This window comes from Balaenoptera ricei, chromosome 8 (assembly GCF_028023285.1).
Source record: "Balaenoptera ricei isolate mBalRic1 chromosome 8, mBalRic1.hap2, whole genome shotgun sequence".
In the NCBI taxonomy this organism is placed as follows: domain Eukaryota; kingdom Metazoa; phylum Chordata; class Mammalia; order Artiodactyla; family Balaenopteridae; genus Balaenoptera; species Balaenoptera ricei.
In genome coordinates this window covers 88,345,978-88,363,434 of record NC_082646.1, presented here as the reverse complement: position 1 = coordinate 88,363,434, position 17,457 = coordinate 88,345,978, and the positions used below count along the sequence as shown (strand labels likewise).

At 44.7% G+C, this 17,457-nt stretch overlaps 1 protein-coding gene across 1 annotated transcript in view; it reads right to left on the bottom strand.

The window, feature by feature from the left end:
• KIAA1549L (KIAA1549 like) overlaps nt 1–17,457 on the bottom strand; it is a 209,592-nt gene that overhangs the window by 88,706 nt on the left and 103,429 nt on the right. The window contains exons 10-12 of the mRNA XM_059929938.1: nt 16,469–16,620; nt 11,233–11,404; nt 713–876 (exon numbers count right to left, since the gene is read on the bottom strand). Coding sequence (XP_059785921.1) covers nt 713–876; nt 11,233–11,404; nt 16,469–16,620 — 488 coding nt within the window. The remainder of the gene's footprint in view (nt 1–712; nt 877–11,232; nt 11,405–16,468; nt 16,621–17,457) is intronic.

Below are 17,457 nucleotides of genomic sequence, written 5' to 3'. Positions count from 1 at the left end.
CAGGGGAGCCACTGAACTGGGGGTTGATGGCTGCCTGGCCAAGGTTCTGCAGCTCGCCCGTCATGCAGCCTTTGAAGATCAGCCACTCCGGCCAGCAGAAGAAGGAAAGTTTTGAGGGTCTGATGTGCCCCAAAGGGCCCTGAGTTAGGAGCCAAGAGACCTGGTTCTACTATCAGTTCTGCTACTGACTAACTGTGCCATTGTGCAGAAGTCACTTTTCTGTAAAAGGGGAGGTGTCAGATCAGATGACCTCTGAGGCCCCTTTCAGGTCTAGCTAGCAACTCGTTTTCTGTGCCTCTGTTTCCTCATCTGTAAAATAATGTTCTTCCTCAAAGGGGTGCTGGGAAGATTAGGGGTTGCTGGTATATGCAAAGCCCTGAGAAGCATTTAAGGCAAAGAGTGAGCATTAGATGAGCATTATCTATCGTGTCCTCATTATAAAAATAAAGGTGGCACAAGAATGCAGATATTCTAAAGAATACTGAACTGTACACTTATAAGTGACTAAGACGGTAAATTTTATGTTATGTATATTTTACCACAATTTTTAAAACATTCAAATAAGTAAATAAAGGGTCTCCTTCAACGTGAGGACTCATGAGGATGCTTCTGAAGGTACTTGCAAAGACCTCAAGAGCCAAGAGAGAAAAGGCAGGGGGAGCCCCAAGGGGCCAGGGCTTTTGCCTCTCTCCTCACAGCTTCCATCTCGTACCTTTGCTCTCTGTGGCAGGTTCATCACAGTGTCTGGCTTGAAGTCGTTCTTGTTCTTCCGGCAGAGCACGGCAGTGATGATGATAATGATGACCGTGACCACGGCAATGGGCGCCAGCACCGCGGCGATGATCCACAGGTTGTTGGGCGGGTTCTTCACCACGGCTGCGGGGAAGAGTGGGGGAAGCACGTGACAAGGAGCTCAGGGAAGGGGAAAGCAACCAGGAGATAAATGCCCTCCAGTCCCAAGTCGTGAGATGGTTGAGAGGGTTTGGGCTCGGAAAGGCTCTTGCCTTGGCAAGCTACTCAAAGTCTCTGAGACTCAGTGTCCTTATCTGTAAAATGGGGCTATCACGTTGCAAAGCATCAGAGGGGCAAGGTACATGTGAAGCTTTGGTGTGGCCCCTAGTAGGTGCTCAAGAAATGCAAGCCTTCACTATGATTAAGAGGAGGAAGAGGAAGATGGATTGGTATCAAGTTTCCCCACTGGTCATGTCCGTGAGTCAAAAGAGAAGAGAGAAGCAATCTGAGAATTAGTACAGTGGGGCAGTCAGGCGGCAAAGGCCACGGAGAGATGACTCTAAATATTGTAATTAAGTCACCCGCTGAGTGAGCAACGAATAAAACATACCTGAGTGGACGGATCTGCCCTGCCCCCGGATGGCTGGCTGGGGAGGCATGGAAATTCCTTGTCTAATCAAAACAATCCGCTATTCTCAGAGCCAGAGTGAAATAGAGTAACGAAAGTGACTGTCAGTAGGAAGAATGTGTTATTAGAACAGTAGGTGCCTCAAGGAGAGTGGGGCTGACATTAATTAACTTGCAAAGGGCAACAGGTTGATGGTCATGCTCTACATCATGATAGGGGTTAGGGTCACACAGGTGTATACACTTGTCAAAACATCAAACGGTATAGTTAAGAGCTGTTCATTTCACTGTATGTTAATGTTATCTAAAACATCACAAACGAATATTGAACTCTAGGCAATGATATGCATACTGAAGTGTTTTGGGTTGAAGCCTACTGATGTTTGCAACTTACTTTGAAATACATCAAAAAAATATGATGGATTAACAGATGAATGGAAAAATAGATGAACAGAGATGTGATTATTAAAATATAGTAAAATGCTAATTGCGGAATCGAGGTGGTAGCAACATAGGTGTTCACTGTACAATTCTTTCAGCGTTTTAGTAAGCTGGGTTAGGAAAATGTAAGAAGAAGAAAAAGCCTTTGATGTGAGATGAGTCCTCCCCCCATGATCCCAGGTGGGGAAGCTTTGGAAACACCTCAGTCCAATCAAAAGGACTGGAGTAAAGAAAACAGTAACCAAAATAATTGTTTATAGGAATAACGAGTTATTGGAAGGGAGTGGGGTCTGCAGAAAATCTAGAAAAAGAGAACCAAAGATTTATCCACGCCAGGGGAGGGTACCCCGACCAGCAGACATGGGTAACCTGGCCAGATGGCAGGCAAGATGGTTGCAGCTGGCTGTTTGAGCTTGGTGATTCTGTTAATACCACACAAGCTCTCTTCTCCCCCACTCCCTAGATGATCTCATGGACTCAAGGCTTAAAAACCATCACACTCCTCCACTGATGCTCATTTATATCTCTAACCAGGACCACTACTCTGAACTCCAGATTCCTGTATCCAACCATCAACTCAAATCTCCAGTGGGATACTTAAGAAATGTCTCTAATATATCCTGAGCCCAACTCTCAATCCCCCCACCCCCCAACCAAACCTGTTCTTCTTGTGATATTTTCCACTCCAACAAATGGCAACTCCTTCCTTCCAGTTGCTCAGATCAATAACTTTACCATCAATGTTGACCTGTCTCTTTTACTCTCACCCAATATCCTATTGAGCAACAAACCCTGTCATTTCCATCTTCAAAATATATCACTTCTTTCTATTGCTATAGTCCAAGCTACCAACATCTCTCACCTGAATTACTGCAATAGGCTCCTCCCTTGTCCCCTATAGTCATTTGCAAGACAGAAGCTGGAGTGATCCTTTAAAAATTCAGATCACAACATTCTTCTGCTCAAACCCTCCAGAGGCTCCAACCCCACTCAGAGTAAGAGCCAGGGTCCTTATAATTTCTATAAGACCTTAATTGATCTGCCCAACCAACCATCTAGTTACTTCTCTGCCCTTACAGCTCCTCCTTCAACTCACTCTGCTCCAGCCTACCTCCCTCCTACTGTTCCTCAAACATGCAGGACATGCTCCTGCCTCAGGGCCTTTGCACCAGCTTATTTTTCTACCTAGAACGCTCTTCACCTAGATATCCACATGGCTCCCTCCCTCCCTCCTTCAGGGCTCTGAACAAGTGTCACCATATCTGTGAGGGCTTCCCTGTACTCTCTATAAAATATCAATAACAATCCCTGCCCTTAGCACTCTCCATCCCCCTCTTCCTACTTAATTTTTCTCTAAATCAGTGCTTCTCAAACTTTAATGTGCATGCCCATCACCTGGGAATCTTGCTCAAATGTGGATTCTGATTCTGTGGGTTGGGATGGGTCCCCCTGTAATACGTTCTTTGGGACACAAGTCCACCATCTTCTCAGTCTACTGGCTTTCCAAATAAAGTCACTATTCCTGGCCCCAATAACTCATCTCTCGATTTATCGGCCTGTCGTGTGGTGAGCAGTACAAACTTGGACTCGGTAACATGCCTAATAAGCTCCCCGGGGGTACCCATGCAGCAGGCCCCCAGGCCACACTTGGAGTGGTGAGGCTCTAAAGTACATATCACCATCTGCCATGATACATATGTATTTGCTCACCATCTGTCACTCCCTGCCTCTCCATTAGGATGTACACCCTAAGAGAGCAGGGAGGTTTTTTCTCTCGTTTGCTGCATTCTCCAGGGCCTAGAACAGTGCCTTGCACATAGTAGGTGCTCAATTAAAAGTTGAATGAATGTGTAACTGAACTACCATTATTCCTGTTGCAATTTGGCTCCCCATACAGATTTCCACAAAGGATACAGTAACAGCCAGTTAAAGAAATCCCCTCTCCTTGGTAGTTCTAATCCATATTTTAAACTAAATACTTTCAATCTGGTTTATATATCAATCTCTTATAAGTCTGGTTAGCATAAGTTGGTCCTCCTGATCCTGCTTAATTCTGGGGGCTACTAAACCCACGAAGCTGAGGACTGGACTCTGGAATACAAAGACCCCACCAGTAAGTGCCACATGGTGAGGACCTGCCTGAGGAGCCAGCTGGTCTTTCTCTGACTTCGACCACCCCCTGACTTCAACTGGCACCTCATTAGCCAAGATCTACCTCTCCTCAGGCAGCACTTGGCTTGGTAGTACTATTAGTACAAAAGAACTTCTTTTCCACAGTTTTTGTCAATCAGTGATTAATCACATTATTAACTTCTGAAAACAGCTCATTAGATAATGTGCTCCTGTTGACATTAAACATGTAATTGCTGCTGCTTTTAGTAATTCAGTATTTATATGTGAGTTTTAGGCCATTAACATTTTTTAAAGCTCAGTGCTTCTGTGAAAAATATCAATATGCCTCTTTTCGGCTATGTTGTTCTATCCTGATGGAGAAAAATGTATAGTGTATCAGAACATGATACCCTAAATATATTTATATATGTATATAATTTTTTTCATTAGCAAGAATGAAATATTTACATGTGTTCTGCTTTTACTCAGCTTTATTGTTTTGATGGAGGTGTGCTTTCTTGATGCAGTATGGAAAATCCTTTCACCTCTATTTAAATGGGGAGAGAACAAATTTATGCTATGTACATTAATAAATTCATTTAACAGTCAAAGCGATAGTAAAGTTAGGTCAACTGAAGTCATCCAAACCCAGTATATTCATTGGCATAATGATCTAAAACTACAAAGTCATGTACAGAGGTGAAAAGGAACAAATGGTTATTTAACTTACAAGAATGTCAGAGGAAGGATAGGAAAATGAGACAACACATTCTTGAGCTTCTACCATGTGTTAGGCATTGGGATACACTCTTTGTCAGGATTCTCATACCCATTTTTCAGATGAAGAAACTGAGCCCCGGGGAGGTTAGATTTTTTTTTTTTTACCAAAAAATTCATTTCTCTGAAATATACAATTTAAGTCAGTTCTGAGTTAACACACATGAATGCAAGTGTGTGCATGTGTGCGTGTGCATGCACACACACACACACACACACACACACACACACAAAGTATCTGTCAGAGGGAATGAAGTCAAAGGGTCCACATAATCTAAACTCAGAATGAATTATTCTCATGTGGAGCAAATGTTGAAAGGAGAAGGAATCCATTCAAAAAAGCTCCCAGCTCGTTTCTGTGGCTGTCAAAACATCAGAGTTCATGACTGCTGTGAGTGGACGCAGAAGAGGGTCTAGCTCAGGGCCCAGCAGCTGGTGAGAGCTCAGGCCCATCCTGCCCCTGCCCACACACTCCCGTGGCTCTCACCCCACTTGGGTGCAGCCCATGGGGCTCCACTGATCGTGGCCCCTATTCTGCACCTCTGACCTCATTGCTGCTGCTCTCCTCCATCGGGACCTCCTCGCTGGCTCTCAAACCCTCCCCCCCTCTGCCTGGAATCTTGTCCCAGGTATCCTCAGGTGGTCACTCAAAGGTTACTTCCTCAGTATCCTCTTCTCGACCCCCCAACAATTTAAAATCACAGCCATTATCTCCTCGGCATCCCCTAGCCCCTTCTGTGCTTAATTTTTCTCCATGGCACTTATTAGCATCTAACATATTATTCAGTTATTTTGTCTGTTTAACCTACCCGCTCAGGAATGTAAGAAGGTCCATGAGGGCAGAGGTTTTGCCTGCTTTGCTCGCAGCTGTATCTCCAGTGCCTAGAACAGTGCCAGACACATAACAAGAGCTCAAAAAATATTTGTTGAAGGAATGGATGAGAGTTCCCTTCACCAAAGGGTCAGTCTATGGCTTTCTTTAAGTGATATTTTTTTTGAGATAAGTTTCTGATGGCCATGTAAGGTAAACCAATTCCTGCCCTGGACTGCTTCTGCATGGGGAGAAGTTTCCCTACTCTATCAGCTGGATAACCTCTCTGAGGGGCCTCTCACTCCAGATCCTGCAAAAGGAGTGGATGCAAACCTCCATCGGGAATGCAGTTGCTTCTTTAGAAGTCATTGCTGCCCCAGTACCCAGAGATGACGTGGGTAGAGTGGGCATCATATATTCCACTGTAGGGCACTGCACATCGGCCCGAGACCTAGCGATTTAGAAGACACTGGAACACACAGAACGCTACACTCTACCTTCAGAGGGACAAGGTGTCTGTTCAACACCATGACTCTCTATTCAAAGTGCTGACCTCAGATTCACGTCTCAGGCTGATTTCAAAGCTATTAGGAGAAAATGGGATTTACAACATCTCTGTTTCTCCTCTTCTTCACTGGCCTTAGTGTCCTCCTCCTCTGATCCTGGGATGGAGGCATTTCCCAGGGTCTGTCATCTAGCTATACTCCCTCCAGGACTCGAATTTTCTCCAGGATTTAAATTCTATCCTGTATCTACAACACCCTCAAAATCTATAGTGTTAACTTTGGCCTCTCTCCTGGGATCCAGGCTTGGATTTCCAACAACTTTCCTAACCTCAGCCCTCAGTACCCCCATGGCACCCCTGAATAGTTCATCACCTAAACTCCACATGGTCCAAACTGAATAAATCACCTTCTCCCTCCTAAAAGTGCTTCTCCTCTCTAACCCCCTCTCTAATTTCATTAAAAGCACCCTATTCTCTGAATTATATAGGCTCTTAACCTTCAAATCTCCCTTCCTTCTTCATTGTCTCTCCTCGAGTCCTTCTACCTTATGGATAAATGAGACATTCAGCTACCATTTACTACGTGCCTAATAGGCGCCCCAAGAGTGTACTAAACCCTCTACATGCAATAATTATCTTATTTAATCCCCCCAGTAGCTCTACCAGGTCAGTGTTTTTGATATCACCATTTTATGTATGAGGAAAACGTAGGTCAGAGGTAACATGCCTCTGACCTACGTATTCATTTGTCTTCGGTCTTATTACGAAGGCTCTGCTCTCAACTGCTCTGCTATGGTGTCTTCCAACCACGTGCCTCACTCAGGGCCTGGCAGAGGCATTTAGCAAAAGTGGGTCCTTTGCCTTCACAAGGATAGAGCCAGGCAGTAGCTGGGGCTGGATATTCAAAAAGGAATGAGATGTGGTACCTGCTTTTAAAGAGCTCATGAGGGAGAAAAGCGAGAAAACAACTCATTTGCCCAGTGTGTTAAGGGCAATGGAGGCCCCTGGAACTAGGGAAACTTCGGCGAGGGGTCATGCTTCAGGGGTCAGGGAAGGCTTCAGAGGCATCGGGAATGTGAAGAATGAATCCTCCCGTGTGGCTGAAGCATTAGGTCTGAAGGAGAGAAGAGTAGCTGTACGGCTGGGAAAGAAGCCTGGAGACCAGGTTGTCAAGGGCCCTGAACATTTGCTGAGCACCTGTTGTGAAAGGCTTCAAAGACCCACTTTAAGAAGATTGGATTTTATTCTGTGAATAGCAGAGAGCCACCAAATATTTTTTAAATGGAGTAGATGTAAGACCAGAACCTGTGTTTATTATAATGACTCTAATTACAGTGTGGACGGTACATTAATGGCAAAGACGCTGAGGCTGAGTCATTTGGGAAGCACCTGCAAAGTCCAAGAGGAGACAATGATGAAATGGAGAAGAGGAAACAGTTTGTGAGTTACTCTAGAAGGGAACCGAGAGAGCCAGGTGGATTTGAAGGAAACAAAGAACTAAGGTTGAGGGCTAGCAGTTCTGGAGGCAGGCAGAACAGAGTTTGAATCCTGGCTCTCCGAGCCAGAGTCAAACCTTTAAGGTCACTCCTAGATGATCCCTCGACTCTCATTTCCACAAGGCTCCGTGCACCTTCTAATCTCATGTGATTGCTCTCTCCTGCCCATGCTCTCAGACCTTCCACTGTTCCCATCCATTTCCATCAGCAAAGTCCCCTTACCTCTCCTCCTGACACTCCATTCACCTCTTGCTCTAAATAAGGCCAGCTCTCCCATTTCTGCCCCTTCCCAAGTACCACAAGGCCTAGAGTAGATGTGAGGAGGTCAAGGAACTGACCTCAAAGTAGAGGATGGGTTGGGACAGGAGAAGCGATGGAGAGGAAGAGACAATGAACCAGGATGATGGGGGTCAGCTTGGGGTCTAGAGGTGACTACAGTGAGGAAGGGGCAGTTCAAAGAATCTAGAATTTTGAAAGAATAGAAAAAATGGTCTGAACGTAGCAATGAGGACCCAGGAGGAGGGGAGCCTTGCCAATCTTATGGTGTTTCTCTAATCAGTTTGCTGATGCTCAGTGTGTATTACTGCACCCTTGCTCAAACGCCCCCCAGACAATCTCAGCCTCAGCTGCCAACTCCATTATGCCCCAAGAGAGCAGAAACAACCACAGAAACATCCTCAGGCTTCCATTACCAAATGTACCTCCTGACCGACACCCACACCCCTGTACTCTGCTTTCCTTCCTGGTGCAAAAGAATGAGCCATCCCTGCTCCTCGCTGAGTCTGAACCCTCCACCTGTGCCACCCCCTCGACCACGTATGGACTTCACTCCTGCAGTGTTCGTCTCTCTTCTGCATCGTCAATTTCTCCCTTGCTATTACAGTCACCCATAATATTCAAACGTATCCCAATATCTCCCATATGCCCCTCCAGCAACTGTCCCATTAATCTTCTCCCTTTGCTGTCACTGCTTCCCCGCCTCCACCCTCTCCTGGGTCCACTCCAGCCAAGCTGTCTCCACCACCTCTTCCTGGAAACCCCTCCTGCCAAGGTCACCACCGAACTCCAGTTTACCAAATTCACTTCATCTCCATCCTTCCAGTCTCTGCCTCTCAAGAACAGAAGATGACACAGCAGCTCACTCCCTTCCAGGACATTCACTTTCTTCACTTATTTCTAGACACCACCTCCTCCATCTCCCCGGATGCTCCTTCTCAGGGTCCTTTGCTGGCTCCAGTTCTTCCCTCATGTGGATGCCCTGGGCCTTAATTGTTACCCTCTTCTCTTTAGTTCTAAATCAAGGCAAATCTGGTTAATCTTACCTACTCCCTTAGCTCTAAATGTCACCTGTGTTGATGACTGCCGAGTTACTATCTCCTGAGCTCTCCCTGAATGTGTAAGCTCACATGTCCAAAAGCAAACTCTCCATTCCATCTCCCCTACTGCCACTGCAGCCCCACTAAACCTCCTCCTCTCCTGCACCATCTGCATCTCAACAAATGACACCACAACCAGTGCTCAAGCAAACACCTGCGAGTCACCCTTGAGTCCTCCAGCCCTCACCTCCTCCTGCCACGCACACAATCCATTACCTTGCCCCATCAGCTCTGTCTCCAAAAATATCCCGAATCCAACCACTTCTCTCAGTCTCTACCTCTGACACCTTCCCCTCTCACCTGGACACCTACAGTGGTTTTCACTCCAGTCCTCTACAGTTCATTCTCTACCTGGAGAGACGGAGAAAGAGCCAAGAATGGAGCCCTGGGGAACCCACATAAAGAAGATGCAGTAAAACTGATGAAGCTAGTAGTTGACCTGACCAGAGATGGGACAGAGCCCACAGGGAGGGAAGGAGAGAGGTGCAAAGGAAGAGAATCTTGGTTAAAAAGTCATTTCAAAGACAAGATTGTAGAGGGTGACCATCATTTCCAGGCAAAGGTGTGTCTGTGAGGATGTGCTGGCCGAGCAGAAGTGAGGGCCGTAACATCATGTGGGCTGGACCATCCCTGTGGAAGCCACACCTACCCTGGACGAAGGCAGGAGACGAGGAGGAGAGGAAAACCATGAGCCAGGCGTCAGGTGCCTAAGGAACGTGGACACCAACAAGGAGATCAATGGGAGATGACCTTCCAGGCCCTGTATGCTCGGTGTGCTGTCGAATCTAATATTTCTACCACACAATCTCTCATCTTCATCAACCCCCTCTCCCTTTGCTTCCTTCACAGCCCTTTTTTGGGGCCCCAATGCCTGGGCCACCAGAGAGCCTCATTAGTCCTCCCCCTCTCATCCTGGACACTGCCGACAGATTAACCTCCCTAGATAATGGTTACTTCCAGTGATACTACTCCCCTGCTCAGAAATCTCCAATAGCTCCCCACAGCCAGTCACATCACGTACAATCTCCTTCCCCTGCCATCCAACGCCTGAGTCTCCTAAGCAATGCTCGTTTCTAATCCCATCATCTCCTCCTCATGCTTCTGCACTCCAGGCAATTTGAACTCCCTTTTTTCAAGCACCCCTGGTACTTTTCACTCCCTTCTATTGCTTCTGCTTCTCCCTCTTCCTGGACAGTACATCCTCCTCTCCCTCTGCTGAAACTGTAGCATGCAATACAGTTAAGAACACACTTTTGAAGTCAAACAGATCCAGATTCATATCTTGGCAACTCAAGTACTAGTTCTGTGATGTTGTGCAAGTTAGTTAACTTTTCTGAGCCTAGGTTTCCTCATCTGTAATTTGGAGCTGAATAGAGTTGCCCCAGAAAAATTGAGAAAATCTATGTAAAGCAACAAGCATAGTAGCTGCCAGGGGAGGGTCCTCAGAGAGGCAGCTATTATGTTTCATATCCTTTCTCTGTTCATCCTTCCCGATGCCCCTTCAGAGCAATCTGTCCCTCGGTTGAGCCCTGTATCAATCACATTGTCTCCTCAAAGCATTCCTGCATTCTATGCCTTTATATCTGCATTAACGCCTTCTCTGCTCCTTAAAGGTAGTGATTGGGACTTGCCCACTTCTATATGTCCTCCAGCACTGAACACAGTTCATGCAGGACTCTACAAAGCTTACTGAATGAAATTACCTTTAATTCCCCAGCAGACAAATACCATCTCAGCTGTGGTGATTTTTCTAACTGTTCACAAGATTATACTGAGGAGGAAGAGAGGGTAGAACCTGAGGAAAAGCAGTATTATCATCATCCTAGTAGCCAAAACATGTCCCTTACCCAAAACCTATTGCTTCAAACAACACAGGAAACAACTGGTTGATTTGAGAACCTTCTAGAACAGAAGTATGTTTAGCTCTAGGTCTATTAACATCCAAGTGATTCAGGAAACATTTACTGGTATTAAAAATAACGAATGATGGGACTTCCCTGGTGGCGTGGTGGTTAAGAATCTGCCTGCCAATGCAGGGGACACCGGTTCAAGCCCTGGTACGGGAAGATCCTACATGCCACGGAGCAACTAAGCCCACACGCCACAACAGAGCCTGCACTCTAGAGCCCGCGAGCCACAACTACTGAGCCCATGTGCCACAACTACTGAAGCCTGCGCGCCTACAGCCCGTGCTCCACAACAAGAGAAGCCCGTGCACCACAACAAAGAGTAGCCCCCGCTCGCCGCAACTAGAGAAAGCCCGCACGCAGCAACGAAGACCCAACACAGCCAAAAATAAATAAATAAATTTATTAAAAATTTAAAAATGAATGAATGGAAAGGTTATCCCCTTACGGTCAGCTTGCAGAAGGACAACGTGATGCAGGGTCAAGGCCATCCTTTGGGAGTCAATGGTGCTCAGGATCTTGGCAGCTGCAGTCCCCAGCAAAGGCTTCCCATTGTACAGGGTGTAGTAAGTCAGCTCCGCGGGGTCCTTGGGTCCTGGCACCCGCTGCATCTTTACCATCTTTCAGAAAAAGACAGGCCATGTTTACAGGGCATCTTGCATCAACTCTGCAATCACCTGGGCAATCAGCAGGCTGTCTCCCGACTGTGAAGCCTTCCGTAGCTAAGTGGACCCATGACATATATTTTAGACATCACCGTTCGCATACCTCCCTATCACCAACGTCTCAAGAAACCCTGCTATCGCTGGAGGAGGGAGGCAGCGAGGAGAAAAGGGTTTTGAAAATATAAACATCTGGAAAGAACAGTTTCAGGCTGGAGAAGGAAACGCTGAAATGGTGATGTCTTCCAGCCTCCAGAGAACTCTGGCCTCATTTGAAACTAGGCCTCCACATTAATTCAGGGCATGTTAGGTTATTCTCAAACAAGATTTCTAATTTCAAATTCCTGCAATAGCCAGAGAGGGAAAAAAAAAATGAACTTATATGTCTACAATTCAAAAGAACTCTGATAAAAGCAGTACTTGGAGACTCAAAGCTCTTTTTCTAAAATAACCTTTGTTGCTTTTTCTCACTGTACAAGTTATACATAGTCACTACAGAAAATCTGAAAATACAAAAAAGCATCGAGAAATGAAATAAAATAAAAACAATCTGGAATCCTTCCACCACAAGCTAATTACTATTACCATTTTGGAGTATTTGCTTCTATTCTTTGTTTTTTCCACATAGGCCTTTTATTTATCATTTTACAAAATTATTTATCATACACTCTATATAGTATTATATATTGCCATTTTTACTTGCATCCATAATGGGCTTAAATATAACAAAAGCATAAATGTTAATTTCTACCCGGCATTCCAAGGCATGCCTCATAAACTTAGCCAATCCTTTCTTGTTAAACACTTAAATTGTTACTCATTTTTCAGCATTGTAACTAACAATTGATAATCATTATAAATACATAAAACATAAATTTAAAACCTACGTAATGTTCTACTGTATGCATGTCTCATAAACCTAACTAACCCTTCATTTTTAAACATTTAAGTTGTTTTCAACTTTTTACTAGTGTAATTAACCATCGATAAACATTATGGCATAATATAGTATTTTCCAAAGTGTACATTACAGATTACGAGTTTCACAGGATATTAAAAGATGTTACAAAAATGTTTATAGCAGCATTGTTCATCATAGCAAAAAAATCTGAAAATTCAGAATTCACTAACAGTAGGATGGATACATGAGTTATGGTACAGTCACCCAATGCAATATTATAGAGTCATGTAAATGAACTATGGCTCTTTGTATCAATATGGGTGAATATAAAAGCCTGATATGGAGCAAAAGAAACAAATTACAGAATATAAAATGCAAAACTGAATGATGTACTGCTTAAGGATACACATGAGGATGGTAAAATCTATACAGAAAACACAGGTGTGATTTAATACAAAATTCAGAAGCAGAGTCAACTCTGATGGGAAGGAAGTGAGTATGTATAATCAGAAAAGACACAGAAAAGGCTTCTGGGATAAGGTAACAGTAATGTTCTTACTCTTTGGGTTGTGGGTTCTTTTTTACTAGTGTTCTTTAAACTCTACATATTTTTATGCTCCATGTATGTATGCTATAAATAACAATTAAAATAAATATTACTACAACCCAATAAAAAATGGGTTTTAAAAAAGTCTGACCAGACACTTCACAAAGGAAGATATCTGAATGGCCAATAAGCATATTTTTTAAATGCTCAATGAGGAAATTCAATTTAAAACCAAAAGTCATCACTATCAACCACCAGAATGGCTAAAATAAGAAGGGCTGACCACACCGTGTTGATGAGGAGGTGGGGTAACTCCACATCTGGTTGGTGGGAGTGGGAGTGTCAAACTGTACACTTTGGGAAAAGGTCAGGCAATCTCTCATAGAACTCACATACACCAACTCTATGACCCACGAATTCCACTCCTACATACCCAAGAGAAATGAAAGCACATGGCCATGGAAAGACCTGCAGAAGAAGGTTCATAGAAGCTTTGTTTATAATAGCTAAAAATTGGGAAAAGCCCAGGTGTCCATCAACAAAAGCATGGATAAGCAAACGGTAGTATATTTCATACAAGGGAATATTATTCAGCAATAAAAAGGAATAAACTACTGAATAAAAGAACAACATGGATGAATCTTAAAAACACTACACAGTCAAAAAAGCCTTATACAAGAGAGAATATACTGTAGGATTCCACTTATATGAGGTTCTAGAACAGTCCAAACTGATCTACGGTATGGAAATGATATGTTATCAAATATAAAACAGTAACATAATACACTGTTAATTGTAGAACCTAGACGGTGAGTAAATGGGTGCTTATGTCATAATTTTTTCAACTTTTCTGAGTTTGAAAATGCTTATAATAAAATGTTGGGGAAATGTAGATATTATTATAAACAAGGGTCTTATTGGCATTTAAATGTAGAAACCAGTATATTGAAGAAAGTCAAGGAGATTTCTTTACTTGCAGGTTTTTTTAGAGTCTTTGGTATGCCAATATGCCTTTGGAATCTTCAAGAACATTCTACAGGATGCAGCCTTGCCCAAACTGACCTGGCCAGAAAGCCCCTTTGCCTCTGGGCACCTTATAGAGTCATTTTCTGGACACTCTCTGAGAAACACTCCTCTTACCCTTTCATCTTTGTGTTCACCTCTATCTCCTTGAAATGAATTTCTAGGAGTAATGTTGTGACCATCTAAAAGATTCTTGTCTAAATTGCTCACCTGCCCTCCAGCAAAGTCATATCCATTTACTGTGTTTGAGGGTGCCCACTTCACTGCTTCCTCATCAACACGGGATAGTACCATTTTACTCATCTTGAAAATGGCATCTTGTGGTAGTTAAAACTTGCATTACTTTGATGATAAGAGTTAAATATTTAAAAATGCTTACTGGTCATATGTATATCTTCTTTGGACTCCTCAATTTTTCAAATACATCCACTAGAGAAATATCTTTAGATTCTAGACACTTAAATCTCCATATTCATGAAGGTGGCTCATCTTTAAAAATGATCTGAGCCAAGACGAAAGACTTCTCTGGGTGAAGGATAATATAAGCTATGTAGACTGAATTTTATTTGGGAAACTTGGGGGTGTTATTTCTGTCCCCAGTGGGAAAGGAGATAGGGAGAGCGTTAGTATAACCAGGTACAAGGTGAATGAACATTCAAGTATCTAATAACTTCGCTCAATTTCAATTTAATAGCAAATTCTTCTTACCAAATTTCTCCAAGGATGATGTTGGAAGGTGGTCTACAGCCTCGGTAAATTGGGGATTTGCAGAAATATACCCCTACTTACTTCACTCAGGCTTTCCAGGCAACAAAAGGGACCAAGCACACTGAGTACTCAGAAAAAAAGAGGAAACAGCATTTCACTGGGCTCTTTTAGACACTTAGAATGTGCTGGGTTTCTTAAGTTTACAAATAACACCAGGAGTGTAGGGTGATTCTTTCCTCCCCTTCAGCTGAGGCAAATCCCATTTCAACTGTCTGAATCCCAGCAACTTCCTTTCTGTCATTTGGAAAAGTGTGAATTATAGGGCTCACATGGACCCACAGAAGGGAAATCACAAACCTGGCACATGAAATTAACTATCGCTTTACCTCATGACAGACCACAAAAAATTTTAGAACCAAAGCAGTATCCAATAGGACAAGAGGCCAAATTCACCAACTGCAAATGGGGGACCTGGAGTCTCCCTCAGGGGCGTGATGTTGACTAACATAGGGAAGTGTGTTCCAGAAGATGGGTTGTTTGTACTTCCAAGATTGCCTGGGGACATGATCTGCAGACACTGTAGTAATGTCTGCAATTTCCTTTAAAGCTTCCTCTTAGACAGTGAGACACACTGCCTGTGTGTCTGGGTTAAGTTACACACTAGATGTGGTCAATTACCAATCCAGGGGCAGTCGACTACATCCCAGAAAATAAGAAGCCCACTTCCTAGAGGCAACTACCAGAAGCACTTCTGTAATTTGATACCTTGCTCAAGAGAGCTTGTTAATTAGCATTAACAAATGTTAGAAATGGGTTCTCATTTGGTGAAATTAGTGGTACTCAAGATATGTGGATTGGCCAGAATATGCTAGAGACACTCCCACTCTTGCTTGAACTGGATAAAGAATCTAGAGAGGCTTAGAGCCTCTACCCTCAGGATGGCTACTGTCTCTGTCAGGTTCCCTCTGAAGCAGACTCTGAGATGAGTTGAATGCTTGTAATTTATTGGAGAGATGCAGGGAACTGACAGGGGGTGGAAGGGAGCTAACAAGGGATGCATTATGAAGCCAGTCACCACAGCGGGAAACTAAAGCTTAATTCTCTGTGGGAAAGCTCTGGCAATGATCCTAAAGCATACATTTCAGAATCCTCCCAGCCAAGAAGCAAGAGCTGTGGTACTTATATCTCCACCACTGGTGAATTCCCAGGCACTTCTGGCCAGCCGTGTCTGGGCAAAGTACATTCCGGCATCTCAAGAGCAGCCCTTCAATAAAGAGATGCTGGAAGTTCATCAGCATTCATCATAGAAATTATAAGGGGGTTTGGGCAGGGCACCAGTAGTGTCTGCTACAGCTCCCTACCCTGAGTCCCTGTGTGGTCACGTGTCCATTATAAACGTAGAGGGCTCTATGTGTTGAAACGGATTAGACAAGGCTAACAGAATCCCACACCTGTAAGGCTGATCGGTGTTTCCGCTGATCACAATCATGGTGCTGAGAGGCCTGAAAGCTGGGACTTCATCCAGCCTCCAGAACAGGATGCGGAGGAGTTGCGCTTGCTTACTAATAGCCTTTTGTTTAATAAATATGTGCATGTGGGCAGCATTTCTTCCGAGACCTCCTTTCCCTACAGTCTAGTACTCGGGAGAGCAGCTCTCACCCTCCTTCATGATTTCGATGATTATGACTGTCACCCCCCGCAAAACCTAAGAGCAGTGTGGATTAACTGGCCTCATCAGCTTGCAATGGGAGCGCGCCTCGGCATGCAGCATGGTTTTCTTAGGCTCAGGAAGCACATTTCCACACCCTTCTTATAAGACCCCCGTGACTTTGCGCACACCCACCTGCACGGTGTAGCTTCCCAGGGTGGTGGCCCGTTTAAACCGCCGGCCTTGTTGCTGGGACATCATGAACAGCTGGGCCAGGCGCTGCTCCATGACCCGGGCGAAGCTTTGGTTGTGCAGGCCCACCAGGGAACTGTCCACGCCCTGCAGCACTGTGGACACAGGACACAGAGGGGCTGTCAGAGGAGAGGCTGCCTGCTGACTCGGAACCACAGCTGCCACCGCTGGCCCCCACCAGCCACTAAGGGCCATGGGCCCGACCCCATGTTAGGGTTTGGCCATCCTTCCCTCACTTTACCCTCACATCAGCCCCAGGAGTTAGGAATCGCTATTGACCTGTTCGAGATGCTAAAAAGGTTAAGTGACTTGTCTAAGGTCACACAGCCAGTAATCAGCAAAGCCAGGGCTCAAACCCGAGCCTGTGGAACCCCAAAGCATGCACTCTGTCCTTCACAAGCTGTGACAGGTGTAACGCTGCTGTATTAGGTCCCAACCTTATTTAAGATAGTACGTGCTGTCAGAGTCCGCATGGGAATACAGCATCGCTAACAGGTACAACTACTTGGATTTTTGGTGGTTCCCACTCAGAAGCCCTGGCTCAGTGCTACCCTGATTTTACGTTTCCTTCCCAACAGCTTTGGTGAGAAATCTAAGCTCCACCCTGCAACTCAGCCCCTTCCGCATGGGCAAACCGCCCTGTTCGGTATCCTCATCCCTCTCTCCTCAATGGGGTCCTTTCAGGGCTCACCCCTAAAGCTGCCCAGGGCCCCTGGGGTCTCTCTCACTTGAGAGCAGGATCGTGTGATAGAAAGAGCGGGCCCTCTCAGTGCTGGCCCTTGCCAGTTGGGGGACTTTGGGCAAACCACCGGCCCTCTCAGAGTCCAAGTCCTTTTCTGTAAAACAGAATAAGAAGGGCTACATCACAGCAAATATATTTCTAGTGGGCTTTACGGTTGAGATGAAATAAGATGTATATAGCAGCTTAGCAT